The 27,723-nt window shown below is 42.4% G+C and overlaps 1 protein-coding gene and 1 long non-coding RNA gene across 3 annotated transcripts in view; one reads left to right on the forward strand and one right to left on the reverse strand.

The window, feature by feature from the left end:
• The first annotated feature begins 3,847 nt into the window (after positions 1-3,847).
• The window catches only part of LOC145346511 (desmoplakin-like), an 82,676-nt gene continuing 58,800 nt past the window's right edge, over positions 3,848-27,723 (forward strand). The window contains exons 1-4 of one of the 2 annotated variants that reach the window (XM_080193870.1): positions 3,848-4,289; positions 11,662-11,758; positions 24,567-24,718; positions 26,374-26,557. In XM_080193870.1, coding sequence (XP_080049996.1) covers positions 3,994-4,289; positions 11,662-11,758; positions 24,567-24,718; positions 26,374-26,557 — 729 coding nt within the window. In that variant the 5' untranslated portion in view covers positions 3,848-3,993. The remainder of the gene's footprint in view (positions 4,290-11,661; positions 11,759-24,566; positions 24,719-26,373; positions 26,558-27,723) is intronic. The other variant, XM_080193871.1, reaches the window with a different exon arrangement.
• LOC145346513 (uncharacterized) overlaps positions 12,646-27,723 on the reverse strand; it is an 87,750-nt gene continuing 72,672 nt past the window's right edge. Inside the window, exon 3 of the long non-coding RNA XR_013887705.1 lies at positions 12,646-12,852. This is a non-coding gene — a long non-coding RNA (uncharacterized LOC145346513). The remainder of the gene's footprint in view (positions 12,853-27,723) is intronic.

Raw genomic sequence — 27,723 nt, forward strand, 5'->3', positions numbered from 1 at the left:
CTCAGATCTCGAATTTTCTTTCTTCTTGGTTCTCTCAGCATTGAGTTACACCATCTTTTGTAATGCTCCATGGAAAGAACTCATGCCCAGTTGTTATTTCTATGAAATGCATGCATGTAATTTTTTTGCACACCAGAATAAAATGGGCAAGGTGCTTTGTTACATGAGCACCATTTCTGACCCCAAGTTTGACAACACAGGTAATGAGAAGATAATTAAACAATGAATGTCATATTAAAATAGTTCAGCTAACTACATTAATCTTGGGCACTGATTGTAATTTTTTCCTGTGTGAAATCAAACCTGATGTTGAGTTATTGCCATACAGTTAAACTACATTCATCCCAGTGACAACTTAAATTTCACTAATTAACTAAATGTAAGAAGTCATTTATGTATTGTTTAATACTTGTAATAATCTTGTTGTCACATTCATGTTAATAAAGTAATGTTATGTGACAGATTTCAGTATCTGACTCCATCCTTGATAACTTTCACAGGAACAGGTTTACTCACTTGTAATAATGACCTGCATCTGCAAACATTATTGGCTTAGCTTATGTAAATATGAACATGCATGAAACCGGTGAACAAAATACAGTTTGAAAGTCTAACCATCAATTTTCTGATGTGGATATGAAGTTTGTTATGATACTCTTATTAATTCTGCTTTCATTGTAGCCTCACACACCAGGGATCCAGGTTTGATTCCCAGCTTGGGTCACTGTCTTTGCGGAGTCTGCATGTTCTCCCCGTGTCTGTGTGAGTTTCCTCCGGGTGCTCTGGTTTCCTCCCACAGTCTGAGAAATGTGCTGGTTTGGTGCATTGGCCATGCTAAATTCACCCTCAGTGTAGCCGAACAGGTGCCAGAGTGTGGTGACTAGGGGATTTTCACAGTAACTTCATTGCAGTGTTAATGTAAGCCTACCTATGACACCAATAAACTGAAACATTGCTATTATAATCTTATTCTCAGTCCAGAACCCAACAAAATCAAATGGCTCCTGAGGCCTGCTTAGACTTGCCTAGGCCTCTGACTTAAATGTCCATTGATTAAGCTTCTTCTCTGTGCAGTTATCAATTTGTTGCCTTCTCATTGATCAAGATTTTAGTAGCCTTTGTGAGGAAATGTTGCCAGTATCTGGCTCATTGCCTCATGTTGGGCAATGCTTCAGATTGGAAGCAGGGCCTGTAAGACCTTAGAACAGGATAAATAAATATAAAACTTGCTCAGGCTTTCATCTGTGCACAATTAAGGGTGCAGAGGAATGCACAAAAATGGAAATTGATGGGCATTTAAGACAGAGGCTGCAATCATGGATTGGAGTTATACTTTACAAAGTGACAATCCAATTGGATCTCTGGAGCAAATTTTAGTGCTGTTTGCTTGTGCTGTTTTCTAGCATGAGGACAGGATTGCATGGCAATGCTGCTATTTGAGGGATATTAATCAAAGTGTTAAAGTAAAAAGTTAAAGTTTATTTATGAGTCACAAGTAGGCTTACATTACACAGTAGTAAGGTTACTGTGAAAATCCCCTAGTTGCCACATTCTGGTACCTTTTCAAGTACACTGAGGGAGAATTTAGCATGGCCAATTCATCTAACCTACACATCTTTGGACTGTGGGAGGAAATGGGAGGACACCCACACAGACATGGGGAGAATGTGCAATCTCCACACAGACAGTGACCCAATCCAGGAATTGAACTCGGGTCCCTGATGCTGTGAGGCACTAGTGCGAACCACTGTGCCATCACAGTTTGGACAATTCCATAAACTTCAATTCCGTGTCAGAAAACTGACTGAAAATTTACCCTAAGGCTTCTAGCTATCTGCAAATCTGCTTTGCATTCGGCAGTTTAAAGTTCAGCCACATTGATATGAATTCAGATGAACTAGGAATGGAAAGGGGACCATAGCCACCGAAGAACGCATTCAAATTGAATCCAAACTCATGGGATGAACAACACCTCTGTTTGCAGATGGTTAAAAAAAAGTACTCAAAATTAGTTTAATCTGTCTCATTGAAGTTAGAAGTAGGCATGCATGATCAGGACAAAACTTAGTATTCATTTAGCAAATCTCACTCAGAGAGGATGTAGGAAGCAGGCTGTGGACAGTGGAATGATGCTGGGCACATACTCATGAGACGAGGTTTGACAAATTGAGTGGAGTATTGCCTAGAAAATGTTAGAGTTCAACCACACCAACCTGTTTATCCCTCACAGTCAAATTACTTTTCCTCTCCATCTAATCAAACTCTCCCCTATTTGTGACATAAGATTGTGTGATAATGACAGATGGAAGCCATGGTGGTTGAAAAAGTTCTATAAATTTGCAGCAAGACATCTTTCAGACTAAAGAGCCCAACATTTGTTATTTTAAAGCATTCCACCTTTTAGTTCAAAGTGCCTAATTGTTTGCAAGTCTCTGAAAGTGGAAATAGAAAGGCATGCAAACTTGAAACACGACTGGTCTCACCTCACCCCACTGAATCACCTCCCCAAAAACTGTTTGGCCTGGATCAGCTACAGGCATGTCATTTCATAAAATAAAAAAGCCAGACAAGATAAAAATTCATCTGGCCTGAAAGATCAGATGTGCAATTGTTGTTCCACTTTTAATGTTACATTATAAACAAGAAAACTAGTTTCAGATTCAAACCCAGCTGATACAATTTTGAATGGACCTACCTTGCATAAAGTTGATCTTTCTCTGCACCCTAGCTATGATTGTAACACCATATTCTGCAATCTATTCTTTCCTTCTCTATGAATGTGATGCTTTGTTTGTATAGCACGCAAAAACAATACTTTTCACTGTATGTTATTACTTGTGACAACAATAAATCAAACCAAACTGAGTATTTCCCTATGTTTCCAGTGTCTGACACCGCACTTGCACTTAATTAAAACAAATACTGTATATTTATAAAGGTTAATCACGGAAAACTTTAACAATTGATAAACATTATGCGCAATATAAGCTCAAACTTTCAAATTCCAGTTTTAGTGAGCTGGAGCTCACATCTGGATTATTACAAATAGTTTTTATTTGGTCCAGAGTGCTGTGGAAGCCTGGCTGAAATGAATGCTTTCATCTTTTACAAAAAACGCAGTGTCAGCTCAGGTTTAATATTGATGTGGAGATGCTGGCGTTGGACTGGGGTGGGCACAGTAAGAATCTCACAGCACCAGCTTAAAGTGCGACAGGTTTATTTGGAATCATGAGCTCTGGGAAGGCTGCTCCTTCATCAGGCTTAATGTTTGACACACTTAATCATTTTCCTTTGCAGCCATACCAATCGGCAGCCACACACAATCCGCCCCAAAAACAGAAAATGCTGGAAAACCTCAACAGGTCTGGCAGTATTGGTAAGGAGAAAAAAAATCTGACGTTTCGAGTTCCGGTGACCCTTTGTCAAAGCTAAAAGGCATAGAAAGTGGAAGATATTTACACTGTAGGGTGAGGGAATGAAAGATGAGTCACAAAGATAAGGGGAAAGGCTTCTTTTTACACACGCTACTTCCTTTTAAACTCAACACGAACCAACAAATCAGCCACGCACAGATTTTATTCCAATGTGAACACTCCACCTGCTTAAAAAGAAAAGTCAGCAAAATGGGATGGGTGTGATCTTTATCTGGTTAGAATACATTTTAAAAAAACCTACACCCTGGATTAGGTCGCTGCGGGCTAAGAGGCGTTTCACTCTTCAAAACACAGAAGCCAGCCAGCCAGTTCTGCGTTACTCAGGTGTGGGCGGTTGCTGAGGGTGTAACTGCGTTGCGCCCAAACTTTGGGGAGGAGTTTTGGGAACCAAAGGGGGAATTCTTCCTGCAGTCTGCTTACAGTCTTGCGGGAGGGTGTAGAGGTGGTGTTGGAATAACTCCCCTCCCGTGCAGCCGGCTGGATTTATGCAATAATGTATATGCAGTAGCGAGTCGATTGAGTTGTGCAGGGGGGTCGGGGGTAGAGAGCCGGCGCAGCGATGAGTTTACACGGCTCACAGACCGCGTTGAATCGCCGCCCCATATCCTACACGGGTCGCATGTCCGGAGATTATTCCACCCGCAGCGATGGAGCGGGGGACGTGTTCGGGCCAGCTAGCCATTACCAGTACGGAGGAGGTGACATCCAGCTGTCAGGCCAACACCTGCCCCGGCAGCTGCACCACACCATCGGGGCTGGTGGTGAGCTGCCCACGGTCACCCAGACCCACATGATGCAAATCACCAGAAACCGTCGGATGTCAGGCCACGACTTTGATCCAAGTCAGTACCCCAGGTAAAGATAATGGGCTGAATAGCCTCCTTATGCACTGTAGGGATTCTCTGATTTCCTCTTCCCCGCTCCCTCTTCCTTTAATCAGCTTTGTAGCAAAATTATTTTTTTTTCTAATTTGGTTTCTGTTTTAATGTCTTTAAAAGTGTTTTGGCATTGGTTTTTTTTAACTATTTCTTTTTGGTGGGTGGGAGAAGAGGCATTGGGTGTGGGGAGAACTGGAGGGCAAGTTCTGGGCGTGTACAGTGTGATCTGAAAGTAGTTGCTGAAGTGCCTCAAAATGGATTCTTTAGGTTTCAGAGTCTCACCTGCATTGGGCGTGGCAAGCCTTTGCCGCACCTTCTTTTTAAAAAAATACAAAATGAACTTACGAGAGGAGAGAGCAGTGTTTCAACAGTTTGCCCATTTGCAGTGGAACCCCGCCTCTCTGACAGTTTTGAGAATCAGACTTCTAAGTCGTTGTACAACTTTGAACAAGAGGCATATATGCACTTGCTGTGGGACTTGTGTCCTTGACAGTATTTACCCTTCAACTCAATAACAACAGGTTATGTAGATATAATCACAGTGCTATTTGTAGGACATTGCCATATGAAAATTGGCTGCTTTATTTCTTCAGAAAATGGATGCAGGAGTATACCACTTATTTTTATTCATGGCTGATCATCAAAATCAATATCCTGCCCCCCTCCCCTCCCCTCCCCTCCCCAGTCATATCCCTTTAGCCCCAAGGTCTGAATCATGTCCACGTGACGGAAAGATAATTTGCGTAGCACTATGTAAAATTTGTTTTGGGCAGTGACTGCATTTCAGAAGTAATGAATCGGCTGTTAGGTGCTCTGGGTATCTTGAAGCTGTGAAAACTGATTTCCGCCTCTGTGACAATGCCCACATCTACCTCACCACAGCTCATCTGCTGTGGAAATCTTGATCCATGCCTTTCTCACCTGTAGACTAGGGTGACATGGTAGTACAGTGGTTAACATTGCTGCCCCACAGCACCAGGGACCTGGATTTGATTCCTGGCTTGGGTCACTGTCTGTGCAGAGTCTGCATGTTCTCCTCGTGTTTGCATGGGTTTCCTCCCACAGTCTGAAAGACATGCTAGTTAGGTGGATTGGCTATGCTAAATTCTCCCTCAGTGTACAATGGCAATGGAGGGATTTTGCAGTGCAGTAACTTCACTGTTACTGTAAGTTTACTTGTGACGCTGAGAAATAAACTTATTCTTGGCAGTTTTAGCTGCCCTCCTTCCTTGTACCCTCCATAAATTTGAGTTCATCCAAAACAAAGTTCATGACTGTATCTTGACTAATGCTATGACCCATTTGTCCATCATCCATGTGCTCACTGACCTACATTAGCCCCTGTTTTGGCAACGCCTCTGTTTCAAAATTCCTATCCTTGTTTTCAAATCCCTCCATGTCACCACTCCCTGTCTCTTGAGTCTCCTCCCCTACAAGCTTGAGATCGTTACCCTCCTTCAATTCTGGCATTTTACACATTCCTGAGTTTAATCGCTCAATCAGTGGCAACAATTCTTTCTATTGCCCAAGTGCCAAACTCTAATTTCCATTCTACACGTCTCCAACTCTCCTCTAGACTGTAAATCTAATTCTTACCGAGTTGTTAGTCACCCATTCTAATATCATCTTGTCTGAATGTTTACATTGACATTTGACAATTGTCCTATGAAGTGCCTTGGGATATGTTAAATGAATTGTGTAAAAGTTATATATATGCAGATTTTTCTTTGACACTTTATGTTGAGCTGGGTGATGAGAACCACAAATTACTTGCATGCCTTGGGGGTGCTCTTCAAATACTGACATGTTTTGAGAATATTATTCAAACTAATAAGAGGAATACAGTGTCATCTTTGCTGATTTCTTTCAAGTGAAATGCTCCTCATCTAACAATGAGAGTAAAATGAAGCTTAGTTAGAAATCTTGCGTCTGCCAAAGTCATGGGTGGGGCACAATTGAAAAATTTGCAGAGAACACAAAAGTTAGCTGTGTAGCTGATAGTGTAGAGGATAGCTGTAAGCTGAAATGATAGGTTGATGGAGTGGCAGGAAAGTGGTAGATGGAGTTCAACTCTAAGTGTGAGGGAGGTTAAACAGTGAAAGGGAATACACAATAAATATACGGAGAGGGGTAAATGAACTGAGAGATCTTGGCTTGCAAGTGCACAGATGCCCAAAGGTAGCAGTATAGGTTGATAAGGTTGTAAAGAAGGCATATGGAGTGCTCTCCTTCATTGACAGAGGTATAGGATATAGAACATAGAAAAACTACAGCACAAACAGGCCCTTCGGCCCACAAGTTGCGCTGAACATATCCCTACCTACTAGGCTTATCTATAACCCTCCATCTTACTAAGTCCCATGTACTTATCCAAAAGTCTCTTAAAAGACCCTATTGAATCCGCCTCCACCACCACATTGGCAGCCGATTCCACGCGCCCACCACCCTTTGAGTGAAAAACTTACTCTTGACATCTCCTCTGTACCTACTCCCCAGCACCCTAAACCTGTGTCCTCTTGTGGCAGCCATTTCAGTCCTGGGAAAAAAACCTCTGTGTCCACTTGATCAACACCTCTCAACATCTTATACACCTCTATCAGGTCACCTTTCATCCTTCGTGTCTCTAAGGAAAAAAGATCGAGCTCTCTCAACCTATCCTCATAAGGCATGCCATCTAATCCGGGCAACATTCTTGTAAATCTCCTCTCCACCCTCTCTATGGCTAAAGGTAGAGATATGTTATGAAGATAGGGATATAATGTTGAAACTGCATAAGACATTGGTGAGGCTACAACTGGAGTATTGTGTGCACTTCTGGCCATCATATTTTGGGAAGAGCGTAATTGTACTGGAGAGTGCAGAGAAGATTTATGTTGTCAGGGCTGGAAAATTGTATCTGCGAGGAGAGATTGAAGAGCTTGGGGTTGCTTTTCCTGGAGCAGAGAAGGCTGATGATTGACGTGTACAAAATTGAGAGGTAGGGAGAGAGTAGATGGGAGGAACTTGTTTCCTTTGGCACAGAATTCAAAATGTGGAGATGCCAGCATTGGACTGGGGTAAACACAGTAAGAAGTCTCACAACACAAACCTGTTGGACTTTAACCTGCTGTTGTGAGACTACTTACAGAATTCAAAAGCCAGGGGACATAAGGAAGAGCCTCTTTACACAGAGTGTTGGATATCTGGAATTCACTGCCTGAGTTGGTGGCAGAGGCAGAGATCCTAAACTCATTTTAAAAGCACCTGGATTGCAAGGCTGTGGGCCATGTGCAGGAAGACGGGATTAGAAAGGGCATCTGGATGTCTTTGAGTCAGCATGGACAAGATGAGCAAAATGGCTCCCTTCTCTGCTGTTAATTAAAACTAAAGTTTATTTATTAGTCACAAGTAAGGCTTACATTAACACCAATGAAGTTACTGCGAAGTTCCCATAGTTGCCACACTCTGTTGCCTGTTGGGGACAATGCACCCACGTCTTTCAGACTGTGGGAGGAAACTGGAGCACCCAGAGGAAACCCACGCAGACGTGGGGAGAACACTGACCCAAGCTGGAAATCAAACCTGGATCTCTGGCACTGTGAGGCAGCAGTGCTAATCACTGCCACTATGCCGCTCATAGTCTATGGTTCTAGGAAGAATGTGAAGACATTGGAGAGAGTACAGAGGAAATTCACAAAAATGATTCCAGGGATAAACAGTTGAAGCAGTGAGCATATTTGGAGAGATTGAGTCTGTTTTCCTTAGAAAAAAGAAGGCTGAGAAGAGACTTTATAAAGGGAGCCAAGATCATGAGCTCAAGATCATGGATAGGGTAAATAATGAGAAACTGTTGCTGCTCAAGAATACATCAAAAACTAGAGTGCACAGATTTGTAATAATGAGTAAAAGGAGTAGAAGTGATGTGAGGGAAATACTTTTCACTCAGAGGATGGTTGGAATTTGGAACAAACTTCCTGAGAAGGTGGCGGAGGCAGATTCAGCCATGGTATTCCAAGTTTTTGCTATCTGAAAAGAGAGAATGTGCAAGGCTATGGGGATAAGACAGGAGCAGGGGATTGGGTAGAACACTTTTTCAGAGAATCAGAGTGGACTTGAGGGGTCGAGTGGCCTCCTTCTGTGCTGTAAAGATTGTGATTCCATCTCCACACCCCTTCCTCTCCCAGCCCAAGTAACATTAAACAACCAAGCCACAAAAGGAGATTTTGGAGCAGATTTTCATGAGCCATAAGAGGCCAGAATTGGAGGAGCACATACCTTGAGGGTTCTAGAGATTAGAGATGGGGAGGGGGTGAAGCCATGGCTGGGTTTGAAAACAAGGATGAGGATTTTAAAATTGTGACATTCACTGAGAGCAAATGTAGATTATTGCGTACATGGGTGATCAGTGAATAGGCCTGATATAAGTTAGGCTACAGACAGTATTTGAATGACTTCAGTTTAGGGAGGGAACACAACTGGGAGTGCTTTGGAATAATTAAATTGAGAAGTAACATTGATGGGGAAGAGGATTCCAGGAGTAGATGAGCTGAGGTAGGAGCAAGGTCAGATGGTCTTAGTGATGGCAAGCATGTGTGACCAGAAGTTCATCTCAGGGTCAGTTATGACATCAGGGTTGCAAACAGTCTGGTGTGGCCTCACATTTGTAAAGGAGGGAGGTGGAGTCAGCAGCTAGGGTGTGGAATTCTGTGACTTCAGTCTTCCCAGTGTTTAGTTGGAGGAAATTTCTATTCAGCCAGACAAGGAATCTGACAATTTATAGAGATTAAACGTACTGAGAGAGATGGTGATGTGGCAGAGCTGGGTGATGCCAACCTGCAAGTAGAAACTAATGTCTTTTCTAATGAAACTGAGTGGTAGATGAAGGATGGGGGCAAGGCTAGACCCTCACTAACTGCTGGAGTAATGGTGTGGGAACTTGAAGGCATACTGGCTATGACTAGAGAGATGAGAATGCAAGTGCAGTTCCACATAACTGGAAGATGGTTAAAGAGGCAGTGAAGAGATGGAGATCATTTGGCTATTGTGTTGAAGGCTGCAGACAGGTTGTGATGGATAGAATAGTTTACTATGACCATAGTCACAAAAAATATACATTGCGACTTTTGAACTTTTTGAAGTGTGGCAGGGTGGGAAGAATTCAGATGTTGTCTCCTGCGAAAGCTGGGCACAGATTCACGAGGTGATCATACTTTAAATTACTTTGGAGAGGAAAAGGAAGTTGAAGATAGGGTAGTAACATTGCAAGGAAGGTGAGGTCAAAAGTTAGCTTTTTGAGCAAGGGGTTAATGACAGCAGATTATTCTGAGTGTTTGTTACAACATTTGAAGAGAGAGAACCATGACTATATCAGCTAGCATGGGAGACAAAAGAAACATTCGGTTGTCAGCACCTTGGGAATGGAGTTGAGTGGAATAGTAGATGGGTCGTGTGGGCAGGATGAGCTCTGAGAGGGTACGAGGGGAAATCTGAGCACACTGACAAGGTTTTGAGTTCAGGGCTCCGGTGGAGAGAACTCATTGAGTTTGGGAGGCAACTGATGGCTGATCTCAATCTTAGTAAAGTATGCCCATGCACTTCTTGTACTTGTTGGAGGCAAGTATGGAGGAGACAGAGGAGAGATGTTTAAGACGGAGGTTTGATAAAGAAAGAAAACTAGGATAATCTTCACACTTCATGATGATCCTGATAGAGTAAGCATTTCTCACAAGGATCTATCCAGCCAGTTCTGCTGATGAATGGATGAACTAGTTATGCATCATTTCATATTCCTCGAACTTAAGGGACTAGAGGTGAGGGCCAGACTTGGAACAGTCTGGGTGCAAGAGCGTAATGGTTTTAATAAGACCTGGGGCATCAAAAATAGAAGTGGGAGTGTGATTTATAGGTACAGAAATGTTTAGTTGTAAAGAGGACCAAAGGCGAGGCAATTGAAACTGTGACAGCAAAGTGAACCTGAAATGCGAGAGGAGTTTTACAGGGCAAAAGCATTGCTGGCTGGGCCAGCATTTATTGCCTGTCTCTCATTGTCCTCCATGTCAGAGGCACTTGGGTGTCAGCCACATTGCTGTGGGTCTGGAGTCATATGTAGGCCAGACCAGATATGGACAGCGGATTTCCTTCCCTAAAGGACATTAGTGAACCAGATGATTTTTTTTTACCACAATCAACAATGGTTTCATGGTTATTGATAGACTTTTAATTCTTGACTTTTATTGAATTCAAATTTCACAATCTGTCATGGCCTGATTTGATCCCACGTAACCTGTGGACACAGTGAAGGTAGATGTGGATGGAAAATGATACAAGGAAGTGATGAGAAATGGCCTTGTATTTGATTGATGTGATGGAGGTAACAGGACTAAATGAGATGGCGAGACTCAGAGTGTTATCGTGATTATGACTTGGGATGTTTTCATGAGAGCAGCGTTGGGTGAAGGTAGGAAGGCAGTGAACTCTGGAGAGGGAGAGAGCAAGAATTGAGATGGTGGTGAAATTATTGAGGGTGAGAAGTCACTTGGGCCAGAGACGGAGGAAAGGAAGCACTGAAAATATCTTTGTGAGAAAACTTTAATTATACTTGGGTGGGTGGTAGAGAATGAGGATTTTAAAAGAAAGGTGATGAGGTAGAACAGGGCTAGATGCTCAAGTGGTGAAAGTGTTAGAATTAAGGGAAAAGATCAAGGTGTGATCTGCTGATGAAAGTTACATCACCTGCATGATGGTGAAAAGTATGGCCAGGTGTGAGGCCTCAATTAGGGGAAAGGCGTCATTGTTCCTAGCTAGGTCAAGGCCATGATTTTGATGTAATCATCCACAATAAGCTCACAGACGTCAAGATCCCTGTTCACAAGGGAACATAAGTCTGATGGAGACGTGGAGACAGGTGATGGTGATCCATTGGCAAAGCCCACAGGGTCAGCCCTGGGAGGCATGATTCGGATGGATAATCAATTGGCAAAATTGATTCCTAGCAAATGCAATGGATCGAAAAGGTCAATGAATAGGAATAGTTGTAGTTGCTGTTCGCAGGATTGCAATTATGAGTGTCTTGATGGACCCTTTGGAGAATACCAAGAGAGGCAATGTGAGAAGCTGTAGGCTTATCTAAGGGAATTGAGTCCAGAGTGGCACCAGTATAGTAAAATAGTCAGGCAGTTCTGAAGGTTGGGCTGGGGATTCGAGCATGCACAGGATAAATGAAAGGAGGTGTGATGACAGGAGAGAGGTGTCTAGGAGGCTAAAGATTGAGAAATTAAAAAGAACTACAGCAGTGTGTCAATACAGAATCAACTGATTTTGATAAACACATTTAATTGTACTGCATACACTCCTATCTGTTTCTCTTTAAGCAATATGGATTCATTAAAAAGACACCATAGCCTGATCCAAAAGATGACAGACGACTGTGCAAAGAACCTCAGTCATGCAGAGATTCTACTTCAAAAGGTAAATTCTTACATAGATTGGAAGGAAAGTTTTAGAATGCACGAACATCTTTCATGCATGTAACAACGAAATGTGGTGTTTATATTTCTGATGTGTCAATGTAACGAAGATCAAAAGTGATTTGCAAATGTATTCTATTTTTAAAATAAAAGTTCATGATCCTGTGCATTGGCCTTGGGGTTTTCTGTTTTATTAAAAAGTCATTTTTATTAGCTTCTTCCAACAGCTATGTATTGATTTCATTTTTATCCTTGTAACCTCAGGTTTTCAGTCATTAGGCTTCTAATATGATTCAGACAGCAATCAACGTTACAGCTATGATGCTATGTAGAAGTAGTGGGCTAGAAATACGTCTCAGGAAGCAGTAAAACAGAGTTTATTGTATCAGCTGCCTGCTGTCAAATGTCCAGTTATGTTGACTTCAATAGAACTGTATATTGTGCATTATATATAACAGGCAGTTTGTGAAATAGTACTGGTTTGCACTGTTGCATAAGATTAATATTTACCCTGGTAAAACTGGAAAATTTGTTGAACCTTATCATAATATTTTATTAAAAACATCCTTGAAGTATTGAAGTTGGAATTGGTTTTCTCATTAACATTCTTGTCCAAACTGCCATCCAACATCGTCCATGTTTTAAAGTCAACGCCATTAATAAGTTAGTCACATTGGAACAGTTGTCAACTTCAGGTGCTGCAGGGGACATTCATGTTTAAAACATATCTCCTTGTAAGTCTCACTGCATACTAAGAGCGTTTTTCAGATGAAGGGGATGGACCTGGGCTGAAAAGTAGTAGATAATATTTGCACCATCAAGTAATGACTATTTTCAACCCTGATCTTCCAAGACCCTGCCATACTAACCCATCATTTTTACCTTGGGGGCTCCATTGATCATAAGTTTAACTTGCTCTTGTCCAAGACAGCATGGCCAGGCTGGGTATTATGCAATGAATTTCTCACTTCCAGACTCTGAAACTTTCCTGCCGTTATTTTGTTTATATATTTATTCTCGGGATGTGGGCTATTGCTGGTAAAGTCGGCATTTGTGGTGATGGGTGAACTGTCGTCTTGAGTCTCAGCATTCCATCTGCAAGATAGAATATTCATATGTAACCTGGATAGGTACAGCTGCACCAACAACAAAGAAATGTGACAACATCCAGAACACAGTGATTTGCTTTATTAGGTTGCCTGACTCTGGGTTCTAGGAATAATTTACTCCTATTGTGAGAGACTATCTGGGAAAGACCATAAAAGCAAAGTAATTTGATATCTTTAAAAGCTATACAGATGTGTGGTTGGAAAGAATGGATATGGAAAATCATAGAATCCCTACAGTGCAGAAGAGGCCATTTGGCCCATCAAATCTGCAACGGCTCTCTAAAAGAGCATACTACCCATGCCCTCTCCCCAGCCCCCACTACAATCCCTGTAACCCTATGGATTAACCATGGCTAATTCACCTAACCTGCACATCTTTAAATTGTGGTAGGAAACTGGAGCACCCAGAAGAAACACTCAGACACAGGGAGAATACACAAGAACTTGGCTTAACAAAATGAGGGTACAAATTTGATGCACTTAATTCCCTACTATTTTTACTTTTACACCTATGTTGTAATGGTCAGCAGTTCTTCAAATTTCAGATACCTGAAATGAAGGCAGTTTGTTGATGTCAAGAAAATGGCTGAGCCAACAGAAACCATTACAGCAGGAAAAAAAAAGGATCCAGAATTACCAGACTCATAGAATAATAATTTCACCATTTTGAAGGAAGATTAAGAATTAGATTCCATTTGCATTTTATGTCTGTCATGTTCAAAGTGATTCCAAGGGCCGGATACTTGCTACCAAGCTAGTGTATGTGAAGATTTATGGTGTTCACTTGTTTGCAATAACTTGCTAATTGCAAATCATATCAGATTCTACAGACTCAATCACATGGCAATAATGAGCACTAACCATTTTATAAAAGGCTGTTAGGCCCTCAAGCCCCTTTCCCATGCCTCCTCAATAGTCATTTATTTAGTATCCACAGTAGATAGGCCTCCACTGCCTTGTGGATTTGAAAAAAAAAATCCTGAGCATCCAGTGGAGCTCTCACTCACGTACACTTGATACAGAAAAATAACTTTCATTCGAAGATTTTAAATCTGTAATTTAAAATGAATAAACTTTAATTCAGTAATCACATTAAAATGGCTAATCCTTTAATATCCACTTAAACCCTTCAATCAAAATGTGAACAGATCCAATTGGTTTTGGCCTTTTGAAACTCAGCCAAGCATTCACAACAAACTTGGCTATAATAAAATTACACCATGTGGCCTGTTGATCGATGTACTCCAATAGCTTGTGCTTTTTTTCCTCTTGATATTTGCAGCCTACTGGCCTTCATAAGAACATAAGAAATAGGAGCAGGAGTAGGCCATCTAGCCCTTCGAGCCTGCCCTGCCATTCAATAAGATCATGGCTGATCTGTCGTGGCTCAGTTCCACATTCCCGCCCTCTGCCCATAATCCTTAATCCCCTCTCTTATCAAAAACCCATCAACCCGCGTCTTAAAAATATTTAGCGAGGTAGCCTCCACCACTTCAACGGGCAGAGAATTCCAGAGATTCACCACCCTTTGAGTGAAGAAGTTCCTCCTCAACTCCGTTCTAAACCTCCCCCCCTTTATCTTGAGGCTGTGCCCCCTAGTCCTACTATCCTTTCTGAGCGGGAAGAGTCTCTCCACCTCTATTCTATCCTATCCATCCCATTCATCATCTTATATGTCTCAATGAGATCTCCCCTCATTCTTCTAAACTCTAATGAGTACAAGCCTAATTTATTCAGCCTCTCCTCATAGCTCAACCCCCTCAACTCCGGCATCAGCCTAGTAAACCTCCTCTGCACTCCCTCCAAGGCCAAAATATCCTTGCGTAAGTACGGCGACCAAAACTGCACACAGTTCTCCAGCTGCGGCCTCACCAATGCCCTATACAGCCGCAGCAAGACCTCCCTACTTTTATATTCAATCCCCCTTGCTATGAAGGCCAGCATCCCATTCGCCTTCCTGACCACCTGCTGCACCTGCAAGCTGGGTTTTTGCGACTCATGCACAAGGACTCCGAGGTCCCTCTGCACTGTCGCCTGCTGCAGTTTTTCGCCACGTAAGAAATAGTCCTTCCTACCATTATTCCTACCAAAGTGGACCACCTCGCACTTGCCAACATTAAATTCCATTTGCCATTTCCTGGCCCATTTGCCCAGCCTATCTAGATCCTTCTGTAGACTCTCCACACCCTCCGCACAATTTGCGTTCCACCAATCTTGGTGTCATCAGCAAATTTCGACACCATACACTTGGTTCCCTCCTCCAGATCATCTATATAAATGGTAAATAGCTGAGGCCCCAGCACCGACCCCTGGGGCACTCCACTAGTTACCATCCACCAATCCGAATAGCACCCATTGACCCCCACTCTCTGCCTCCTATTTGACAACCAATCCTCTATCCACGCCAACACCCTACCCCCAACTCCATATCCCCTGACCTTCTGCAATAACCTCTTTCTTTTGAAGGGCTGGGATTTAAATTATTTCAAACCATAACAGATGAACACTTGAAGAGCAGATGAGATCTGCTTGCATCACAAAGGAAAGTGATGGCCTAGTGGTTTATCACTACACTATTAATCCAGAAACTCAGCTAATGTTCTGGGGACTCCAGTTTGAATCCTGCTGTGGCAAATGGTGGAATTTGATTTCAATAAAAATTATCTGGAATTAAGAATCCATTGATGACCGTGAAACCTTTGTCGATTTTTGGAAAAGCCCATCTGAATCATTAGTGTCCTTTAGGCTGGATGCAGATAGGATATTCCCAATGGTGAGGGAGTCCAGAGCCAGGGGTCATAGTCTGAGGATTCGGGGTAGACCATTTAGGATGGAAGTGGGAAGACATTTCTTCACCCAAAGAGTAGTGAGCCTGTGGAATTCTTTACCACAGGAAGTAGTTGATGCCTGAAGTTATTCAAGAGGCGGCTGGATATAACACTTGGGGTGAATGGGATCAAAAGTTCTGGGGAAAAGCAGGATTAGGCTAATGAGTTGGATGATCAGCCATGATCGTAATGAATGGCGGAGCAGGCTCAAAGGGCCAGATGGCCTCCTCCTGCTCCTATCTTCTATGTTTCTATGAAATCTGTTTCTATGAAGTCTGGCCTACATGTGACTCCGGAGCCACAGCAATATGGTTGACTCTCAACTGCCTTTGGGCAGTTGAGAGTCAACTGATGGGCAATAAATGCTGGCCAGCCAGTGACGCCCAAGTCCCACAAATGAATTTTAAAAATCCACAAGTTTGTGACTCCCACACGTAAGGCCCTTGGAATAGTTGAGCAAATCCATGTGGCTGTGCGATTTGCTCCCCACCCCCCAAATTCTGTTTTCTCCCTGCTTTTCTTCACCCCAGTTTTCAATCAAAGATGTTCATTTTTGATGGGGTGTGGTTCCAGAAATGTGTGATGCTCGCTGATACCTCACCTGAAGCCTTTATTCCCACCTGAACTCTAATTTGGTACTGAAATCCAATAGTGCACTTCCAATTTCCTGTCATTTTTCAGTAAGTGCTTGGGGAAAACTGGAGAAATGCCAAAAATGGTCATACTTTCCATTTTTCTGGACATCTGTCACACTCAACAGCAAAACTGTTCTTTTCTAGCATACATGAATGTGTATTCTGTATTCTACACCTCATCTAACAAAACAAAATCCATCTCGGTTGATTGTTGAAGCTTCATCAAGACTTAAACAGTGTGTTATCGTCAGTTGGGGAAGCCCAGATTTAAAACACAAGGACAATGTAGCTCTCACTCGAAGCACAGCTGGATTGTCCTCTTAAAGGATTAAAATGAGGCTAGGTTGCATAAAGGTAGTTTATATTGAGTTTAAAGGGCTGAGGTCTAACCTAATCAACGGCTTTAAAATGAACAAAATGGATTTGATAGTTTATCTGCAGATAAACTATGTCTTTTTGAAGTAATCCAGAATAAAGAGACACAATCTTAAAATTAAAGCTAAACCATTTGGGAGTGAATTTAGGTAGCACTTTAACACTAAAGAGTAAAGGATGTCTGAAATCTATTCCCTAAAAAACCATAACCACAGAATTAGAGTCTGTTGAATTAAGCAAGATTGAGATTGGATTTCTTTTTGTTAGATAAGGTACAGAGACTACAGAGCAAAAGTAGGTAATTGTAGTTGCAGTGCAGATCAGATATAGAACATAGAACATAGAACATTACAGCGCAGAACAGGCCCTTCGGCCCACGATGTTGTGCCGACCAGCTTTTTTAAAAAAAAACAACACTAACCCACTAATCTAAACCAATCCCATTTCGTCCATAAACCTATCCACAGATCTCTTAAACGCCCCCAAACTAGGCGCATTTACAACTGCAGCAGGCAGGGCATTCCAGTCCCTCACCACCCTCTGGGTAAAGAACCTACCCCTGACATCAGTCCTATAACTACCCCCCCTTAATTTAAAGCCGTGCCCCCTCGTGCTAGCTTTCTCCATCCTAGGAAAAAGGCTATCACTATCCACCCTGTCTAAACCTCTAATCATCTTATATGTTTCAATAAGGTCCCCTCTTAGCCGCCTTCTTTCCAGCGAAAACAACCCCAAATCTCTCAGTCTCTCCTCATAGGATCTCCCCTCCATACCAGGCAACATCCTGGTAAACCTCCTCTGCACCCTCTCCAAAGCCTCTACATCCTTCCTGTAATGTGGGGACCAGAACTGCACACAATACTCCAAGTGCGGCCGCACCAGAGTTGTGTACAGTTGCATCATGATGCTGCGACTCCTAAATGCAATCCCCCTACCAATAAACGCCAAGACACCATATGCCTTCTTAACAACCTTATCTACTTGATTCCTAACTTTCAGGGATCTATGTACACATACACCTAGATCCCTCTGCTCCTCCACACTATTCAAAGTCCTCCCGTTAGCCCTATACTCGACACATCTGTTATTCCTACCGAAATGAATTACCTCATACTTCTCCACATTAAACTCCATCCGCCACCTCGCGGCCCAGCTCTGCAACCTTTCTAAGTCACCCTGCAAACTATAACACCCTTCCTCACAATCTACCACACCTCCGACTTTGGTGTCATCAGCAAACTTACTAATCCACCCAACTATACCCTCATCCAGATCATTAATAAAAATTACAAACAGCAGTGGCCCCAAAACAGATCCCTGAGGCACACCACTCGTAACTGAACTCCATGACGAATATTTACCATCAACCACCACCCTCTGTCTCCTATCTGCTAGCCAATTCCTGATCCAATTACCTAGATCACCCCCAATCCCATACATCTGCATTTTCTGCAGAAGCCTACCATGGTGAACCTTATCAAACGCCTTACTAAAATCCATATACACCACGTCAACTGCCTTACCCCTATCCACCTCTTTGGTCACTTTCTCAAAGAACTCGATAAGGTTAGTAAGGCACGACCTACCCGCTACAAAACCATGCTGACTGTCTTTAATCAATTCATTACTCTCCAAATAACTATAAATCCTGTCTCTAATAATCCTTTCCAAAACCTTACCCACCACAGAAGTAAGACTCATCGGTCTATAATTCCCAGGGAAGTCTCTTCTCCCCTTCTTAAACAATGGGACAACATTTGCTGTCCTCCAATCTTCCGGTACTATATCAGAGACCAACGACGACCTGAAGATCAGAGCCAGAGGCTCCGCAATCACCTCTCTTGCCTCCCAGAGAATCCTAGGGTAAATCCCATCCGGACCAGGGGACTTATCTATTTTCAAACCCTCTAAAATATCCAGCACATCCCCCGTATCAACTGCAATACTATCTATTTTACACCCCTGCACCCCAGTGTCCTCCTCAGCTACATTCATGTCCCCTTGCGTGAACACCGAAGAGAAATATTGGTTCAACGCCTCTCCAATCTCCTCCGGTTCCACACACAACTTCCCTCTACTGTCTGTAACTGGCCCTAATCTTGCCCTAACCAACCTTCTGTTCTTGACATACCTGTAAAACGCCTTAGGGTTCTCCTTAATCCTATCAGCCAAAGTCATCTCATGTCCTCTTTTAGCCCTTCTTAACTCCCTCTTCAACTCCCTCCTAGCCAATCTAAAACTTTCTAATGCACTACCTGAGCCCTCAAGCCTCATCCGAACATAAGCCTCCTTTTTCTTCCTAACCAACGAATCAACTTTTTTAGTGCACCACGGTTCCCTGGGCCTACCAAATCCTCCTTGCCTGACAGGGATATACCTATCACAGACCCGCAGTAGCTGCTCCTTGAAAAATCTCCACATCTCGGACGTTCCCAGTCCCTGTAATCTCCTAGTCCAACCAATGCTTCCTAATTCTCTCCTAATAGCCTCATAATTACCCCTCCCCCAGCTGAAACCACTGACCCGAGGTTCATGCCTATCCCTTTCCATCACTAAGGTGAACGTAATCGAATTGTGCTCACTATCCCCAAAATGCACACCAACTTCCAAGTCTGGCTCATTACCCAGCACCAAATCCAATATAGCCTCACCTCTAGTCGGCCTATCTATATACTGAGTCAAAAAACCTTCCTGCACACTTTGAACAAAAACTGACCCCTCTAACGAGCTAGAGCTATAGCAATTCCAATCAACATGAGTAAAGTTAAAGTCCCCCATAACAATTACCCTATTACTTTCACTCCTAACAAGGATCATCTCCGCAATCCTTTCCTCAACCTCTCTAGAACTATTTGGAGGTCTATAAAAGACTCCCAACAGGGTGACTTCTCCTCTCCTATTTCTAATCTCCACCCATACTACCTCAACAGACAAGTCCTCATTAAAGTTCCTCTCTGACACTGTGATATACAGTCCTTGACCAATAATGCTACCCCACCCCCCCTTCTACCTCCTTCTCTACTCCGACTAAAGCATTTGTACCCCGGGACCTGCAACATCCATTCCTGACCCTGCTCTATCCAAGTCTCTGAAATGGCCACAACATCAAAGTCCCAGGTACTGGTCTTACTGAATAGCAGAACTGACTTGAGAGTGTAAATGGCCTCTTCCAGTTCTTCACATACTCTCTCAAACTGATTGAACAAGATTCCCACATTCCTTTCAAAGTTAACCATCACTAACAATAGGGACTTTGTGACCCTGTTTCTGATCCAGAAGCTCTAGATTCAAATCCCACCCTAGGACTTGCTACTCAAGGAAAGTGTGCACATAACACAACCAAATAGACTGACTATCAACATGAAAATGCTTCTCCTGCATGCAAATGGTAAGACCAGGAGCGATTTCTGGTCAGCCATGTGATGGAAAGAATGTTGGATCCTGTATTCATATCTCCAGACGGCAGTTGTTGTCACAGAAACTCTGACTTTAGTGAACTGTAACACACCCCCATAGAGGGCTTTGAAAGGAATGAACACAAAGCAAAAGACAGGATGTCTCCTTCACAGAGCAAATAAAATTGGGCAATAAATGTGGATCAACATTGTGCACATCCTGATGACCAAAAACTAGAGCTACAAGCTTGACTTTTACTGTGAGATTCGGGACCCCAGTGTTGGTGCAAAAAAAAGGTCCTGAGCCTCCAAGTTCCAACAGCTGGACCTTCTCTGCAATTTTACAAAAGGTGGCTATCTGATTGGCTGCCTCCAAGTTGACCGTTCAATTAGGGACGGTGGGCAGACTCCTAATACTGTTAGTTCAATCAGAAGGCTGGCAACTGTGAAGCCTCAGTGCCACCATGTCAGGTAGATACTGACAAGATAGTCAGGAAGAGGGCTAAGGTTTGCAGGGTACAGTTTGGGCTGCCTTCCTTTGGCCACAGAACCCTGGCTTTGATGCTATACCCCTCCCCGTGTTGGTCATCACAGGGAGGCTGGCTCCATTAAGACACTGGCTAGATAGACACTTATTGTCTATCTGTAGTTGTCCTATGGGTCATCTTAAACTACATGCAATAAACTACACCTTACTTGTTCATGCAATGGCGGTGCTGTCAGGTAGGGAGTTCCAAGATTTTGACCCAGCAATGAAAAGATAAGTTTTTTATACCTGAGCATGTAAGAGAACTTGGAGTTGATGGTATTCCAATGCATCAACTTTCCATCTCGTTCTAGGTTGGGGACACCTTAACAAGCCTGATCCCTCACCCTGACATTTGGCATGGGTCATTTTCAACACGTCATTTGGACACACTGGTGTAGCATTTGGCATGTTAAAAAACAAGCAGAATGTATCCCAATGCTTGGGTTTAAGGTCTAGTCTGTAATCTGTGTTAGATTTACAACATTCACTATGTTGACCTTCATTGTTTGGCATTATCTCTGGTGGCCATCTGAAGATGATGTTGGAACAATTTAAAATGCAAAGAATGGCCCTGCACCTTTCAGGTGCCCTTCAACAAAATGCACAAAGAAGTAAGATGGAGCAAGTGTTGTATATGCTGCGACTGGTTATTCCAGTTTTACAGTGACCTAATTAATACTCCTTAAAGTGATTCTGGAGGGTATCAAAGAAAAGTAAAAGAGGAGATTTTCAATGGACTCCACAGCACAATTGTGTGCCCTTGATGGCTCAATTTCCTGTGTAAGTCCATCTTGCACTCCCAGTGCATTGCCAATTTGCTCCTTGTTGCTGGGTGAGCTACTGCTGGAAGGAATTTGATTTGATTTATTATTGTCACATGTATTAATATACAATGAAAAGTATTGTTTCTTGTGTGCTATACAGTTGAAGCATACTGTACATAGAGAAGGAGAGAGTGCAGAATATAGTGTTATAGTCATAGCTAGGATGTAGAGAAAGATCAACTCAGTGCAAGGTAGGTCCATTCAAAAGTCTGGCAGCAGGGAAACAGCTGTTCTTGAGTCAGTTGGTACATGACCTCAGACTTCTGTATCTTCTTCCTCATGGAAGAAGGTGGAAGAGAATATGACTAGGGTGTGTAGGGTCCTTAATTATTCTGGCTGCTTTTCCGAGGAAGTGCAGACAAAAGGATGGGAGGCAGGGTTGTGTGATGGCCTGGGCTTCATTTGCGATTCTTTGTAGTTTCTTGTGGTCTTGGGCAGAGCAGGAGCCATACCAAGCTATGAGACAACCAAACTGGTTCCCCTGGGACAGCTAGTCTCTCGCACAAGGTTCATCTTTTAGCTGTTCCTCTTGCTGATGATCGAAGCTCAGGCTACAAACTCTACAAGATCCCAAGTGAGATGAGGGGAGGGAGATGGTGGGGCATCAGTCCCAGAGTGACACTGCTCAGCGTGCACAACAGCAGTTAGAGCTTGCAACATCGAACTGGGACAACAGCTATCCACAGACCACTACGGAAGATAGGAATCAACCTTTCATGCTTACTGCCAGGCTGTCTCTACCCCTCAATCTTCTGATATGAAAGTCACTCAAGTCTGCAGTTATCCATTTCTACTGGACTGCCATGCCCAGGAGAAAGTAACATTGGCATCAGGAACATCACGTGCATGTAGGACTCTTACACTATTGCAGCTCCCATACTCTGTCGGTGTTTTTGCATTCAGTATTGATCCTGGACATGGCAGGATCAAATCTCAGCACTTGGCACCAGCTGTAAGTAACGTGGTCTCACCTATAACATAGGCCTGAGATATGAGGCCCATGAATCATGTTATAGCAGCATTCTGGTGTACACCTTACTTGTTGAGGGAATACTGGAAAATTGCTGGGGAGATTGCATGGCACAGTTATCAGGTATTCCTTTACAACCTTAGAGCCAGCAAAAAGATGCCCAATCTCCACACATCCCCCTTTTCACCACTTTTGTAAGGACCTTTATAAAAAGTTTATTTATTAGTCACAAGTAAGGCTTGCATTCAACCGCAATGAAGTTACTATGAAATTCCCCTAGTTGCCACACTCCAGCACTTGTTTGGGTCAATGCATCTAACTAGCACATTTTTCAGACTGTGGGGGGAAGCTGGAGCACCTGGAGGAAACTCACGCAGACACAGGGAGAATGTGCAAACTCTTGACCCAAGCCGGGAATCGAACCAGGGTACCGTGGCACTGTGAAACAGCAGTGCCACCCCAACCACTCAGTTATTATGGGAATAGTCCAAGGCAGCCAGGAGCTGCACTGGAGCCAGTCAATTGCAACTGGGGTCCCTTTGCTCAGGGCATCTGAGTGGCTGGAGACATTGACATGTTCAACTACAAGGTTGATCACAATAGAGTCCTCCTGCTTCTTGCAGCACATCACCGTGTAACATACCTGATGAGAAACCTGCCCATCTTCTGCCACTGAAAAACCAATTTATAGATTACCTGTTAATTTTCCAAGGCATTGTGGACTGACTAGTTCAACTGTTTGCTCTCACCACCAAGCTTTCCCCTGCATACTGTAAACCCTCCAATGAATCCCATATTGAAATATATTAGCTTGTGCAGCTGGGATCTGTCCTCATTGCTACATAGAGAAAGTTGCCATTAAACGCAGAGCATGGCACACTTTTGACCAGATACAATTGTTTCATTAACCATTTGTTCCAGGTGATCCAATTGCTAATTTTTATTGGAAGAGCTGACCTTGAGATGGAATGGTGATTGAAATTGGGTGCAGAGTAGCATTTGGATTGGGGAGAAGATGATTGAATCGAATCCTTGCACTGATCCCTGCTGAATTTGTATATGAGTGTTGGATAAGGACTGAGATGGGCTGAACACTGGATATTCAGTTTTTCTCACTGATGGGTAGAATGCAATTTGTGCCCAAGATGCTGAAGATGTTCATGGCATCCACAAAATTACAAGCCAGCAAGTTGTCAACTTCAGAAGAGGAGGAGTAAAATTTAACTCCCTGTGACACACTCTTTGGGAAAACTCAGCCTAATATTTACTTGGTTATTCTTTTTATTTAAACAATGACCATTTTGTGCTTTCTTGTCAGCTTCCTCCTTCAGTTTTGACAGCTTGTGCTAGACGATTTGTTTCTTTTGTTTTGGCCTTCATGATTTTGTAGTGATCAAAGTCTGTCATTTTGGCTCTCTTTGCACAGGCTTCAGTTTTCTTTGCCCAGTGGGTGGAGGGCTTCCCATTACTCGGTGACATTCTCCTTTGCCCAGGCAGCTTTCAGAGACTTGTGGTGGACACTGTGTGGCATTTGAATCTTGAGATCAGTGAGCTGCATACATTTAAATGCGGTTTGCTTGTCTCCGCACTCTGCTGCATGGGCCATCCACCAGTGCCCTGTTTTGGTCAATAATATCAACAATCACCACCAGTTTGCCAGCGTGAGGGCAAAAGCGCCACAGACCAAGTGCCACATATCACTTGTAGACCACGGTGATTGGGAGCCAGGAGAGACAGAGAGAGAGACCATGGTGTATGGTTATAATGGAGCATCAACTGTACTTAGGAATATGAGGAAGCATTATCTCCATCTTGTTGCAAAATTCCTATGATGTGTGTGTACCACAGTTACGTGTAGTTTGAGTAGTTGGAAGCTACAGATATCCCGAGAGATATGAATGATAACTTGTATTTGGAGTATATTCAACAATTGAACTTTATTGAAAATCTGCATGAAATACAGTGTATTCAAATAAAATTACTTGTTTTATTTTAGACAAAGCATTAATTTGTCATGTTTCTGTACAAAATTATTTGAATACTTGAACATTAGTTGCTTGTAAAATGAAATCATGTCATATGCTTACAGTGGAATAGAATGTTCTTTGGTGAAGAGCCATTTTTGTTCTCTTATTTCTTTTCAGGATCTGAATGCTTTTGATTCTGGTATGCCCGGAAGAAACAGATTACAAATTGATGAATTGTTGAAAATTGCTGGTGAGGAGCTAGCAAAAATTGAAGACTATGCTGAAGATTTGAGACATAATGGCATGGCTTCTGAATCAACCCAAAACAAGTAAGGAAAATTACTTCTAATCAAGTTTAAGCTGAAATAAATTGAAGATTAGTTTTGAATCATAGGTATGGGAGTTTGCCATTCATTCCTGTGGGCCTATTTTGCCATTTGATCAGATCATTGCTGATCTGAACTTCAATTCCATCTCCATACTTCATAACATTTTTACATGACTTGTAACAGAAAGTATCCATCAGATATTGCAAAATGAAAAACTTATTAGTTGGAATTTTATGGTGCCTTGATGGCAAGTTTGAAGGCAGGGACATTTGTAAAATGCAATGCTCATCCCAGATCTAGCTCCCATTTTACAAGGCATTGGGTAGCCCCCTGTACTTGGGCCTATTGAGGCTGTCAAATGGCCAATTGAGTGCCTCATCCCGCTACTATTTTACACATGATAGAGGTCAACAGCAAGCGGGTAGGCTGGTAGTTTTAGCTACCTAGGCTGGTATTGGGCAAGGGGGTCTATCTATTTTGGCATTATGTACCCACTGAGGCAGTGCCTTTCCTCTCAACCTGGCACGCTACATCAGGACAGTTTTATTGACAGAGACATGGGGCAAAATAAACAGCATGTGTAATAGAGGAAATATAATGGACAGCAACTTTTTTGTTTATCGAATGAATGATGGAATTATTAGAGTCCAAAATGTATTTTTGAATAGAATCAGTATTAATCGTCAGATCAGAGATGGCATCATGTAAGCATGTTAAAATAGTTTGCTTACATTCTCTGCTGCTCGAAAGATCTTCCCCTGCCCCTCTGACAAGCCATTTAAGATAGAACCTGGGTGTCCAATTTGTCACACCTGTGAAGTAGCTTATTAAAATAAATTAAAATGTTTTTGCAGCATTTTTTTTCTGTTGCCTCAAATTAAATGAGGAAATTTTTGTTGTATTTTCGTTACAAGTCCAGCTTTCCCTAACTGAACTCATCATTAAATTTATTTGCCAGGATAATAAAAAAGTTGGGTGATTGTGAAGTTATGGAAATTGTGTAAGTGTGAGGTAACTGCAAATCAGAATAATGATGGATAATGGTGAGCAGAAAACAAAGTGGGTCAGGTAGTCACTTGTTTACTTTTAGTGTTTGTTGCAAAATTGGTCTGATTCATTAGATTTTGTAGTGTCCTTTTCAGGCCAATTTTAACCCCCCCTGCCCAATGAGAGGATCGAGCAGAGTCCACTTACTGGCTTGAGGTTGTGCTATTATTGCATGGTGACATCTTGCCTTATCTTTGAAGTCGGCTGAAGTTCCTGCTGCAGACAAACGAGGGGCTAGTTTAACTTTAGAAGTCTCATCCCAATGGTATCCAAGTAGGCAGAAGACGCCAAGATGAGTAAGATTCTTTCTTTTGGCTGGAATCTTTAGGACTGTTAAATGACCCTCGGCCTCTCTTGATTTAGTCCTATCAGGCTCTGTTATGGACACGACATTCCAATTTTCCTGTTTTGGGCTTCATCTGGACAAGAAAGGTGAAGATTAATTCCACAAATTTGCTGGATGTGAGGGTTAAACCCACATAATGACATGAGGGTGGATAACAGATGCCAAAATCAAAACTGACAGTGAAAAATGAATATTATACTTAGTTGGGGCTCTCTTCAGCTAGACGTGTTCAGTAGTCACTATATTTGAAACTTTCCTGCAGGCTACTTAGCCTTCGGACTCAGATGCATGCCATTTCAAAGGCTATCACTGACCGATACGCTGAGCGAATGATTGAAAGGAGCCGGACTCTAAGGCCACGCAGCATCCAAAAACCCAAAGGTTCCTACGATGATGGGCTTTCAAGATCCACTAGTGAGATGTACAGTTGGTTAAGCCAACAGAAGGTAAGTAAAGTTGCACTTGGAAAAAAGTGACTATGTATTTATAGAATAGTGTAAAGAAGAATTGACTTTATTAATTAAGAACTAAATTCAAAGTTTCCTTTTCTTTCTTTCTTTTCAATTTTTTGTCCTTAAGTTCTGCCATTTACCCACTAAACCATTTCTGATTTTAGAGAAAAGTACACCAGGAAGAAGTTCTAACTCAAGTGGTGATGGATGTTAAGTGAAGTTGGTGTGTACATCAATTAGACACTCAGCTGTTGAAACTGCAGGAGATTCCGTCAAACACAAATTAGATATATTTTTTCAAAGTGAATATAATGGGGCAAGTCGACTGATAGGCCATCTATTATATAATGAGATGATAGGCAAAATTGCTATTTCCAGCTCTATAAAAAGTGGTTTGAGGAGAAGACAGTGGGTTTGGTTGAAAGAGAATTGGGAATCTTCTGTTCTTAATCTTCACATGTGAATTGTCTCATTAGTTTCCTTCTTTATAACATATCTCTCATTCCACTTCCTAAGCCTAAGACTGACAATGTTTAAGTGACAGCTCGAGGAAATCCTACACTGCAAGCATTATCGCAATAAAATGTCGGCAGAATCTCAATTATTAATCAAGTAGCACTGAGTACTTCATTGTACCTATTTACAGCTTTTGTTCCTGGCTGACTGAGATGTGACCGGGAAGCAGGTATTTCCAGTCATGTTACTGTGAATAGGGAGATCAGATTATCGTGGATTGTCTGAGAACAAAAGCATCGCAGCTATTTGCTGCCTAAAATGCTTAGCCGTTCTGAATGAAGTAGCTGGCGTCACTCACAATTTACACTGTTAATCCAGCAGGTTCTGATAAGGCCTTTATTATCTCATTGGTGTTGTAGTCTGTCCTTGTAGCATCCTTGAGAATATGGTCTGTCCTTGTAGCATTCCCCATTGAAATTTGTTAATTTCTCTTTATTCTCCCTCACATTCAGTTTTCCTTCTCCGTCCCCCACCAACACCCCAATAATTTGGGTATATACTTGCAAAAGAATTGAATTTGATGAGTGCCTGAGCAGGGTTTTTGACAATTATTTTGCCAACTGCACTGCTAATTGCTGAATATTATCAGAAGCTACTTGGAAATACCCAGTGCGTGAGCATTAGAGTAGTTGTCACCTTTACAG

This window comes from Carcharhinus amblyrhynchos, chromosome 8 (genome assembly GCF_965287045.1).
Source record: "Carcharhinus amblyrhynchos chromosome 8, sCarAmb.v2.hapA, whole genome shotgun sequence".
Lineage (NCBI taxonomy): Eukaryota > Metazoa > Chordata > Chondrichthyes > Carcharhiniformes > Carcharhinidae > Carcharhinus > Carcharhinus amblyrhynchos.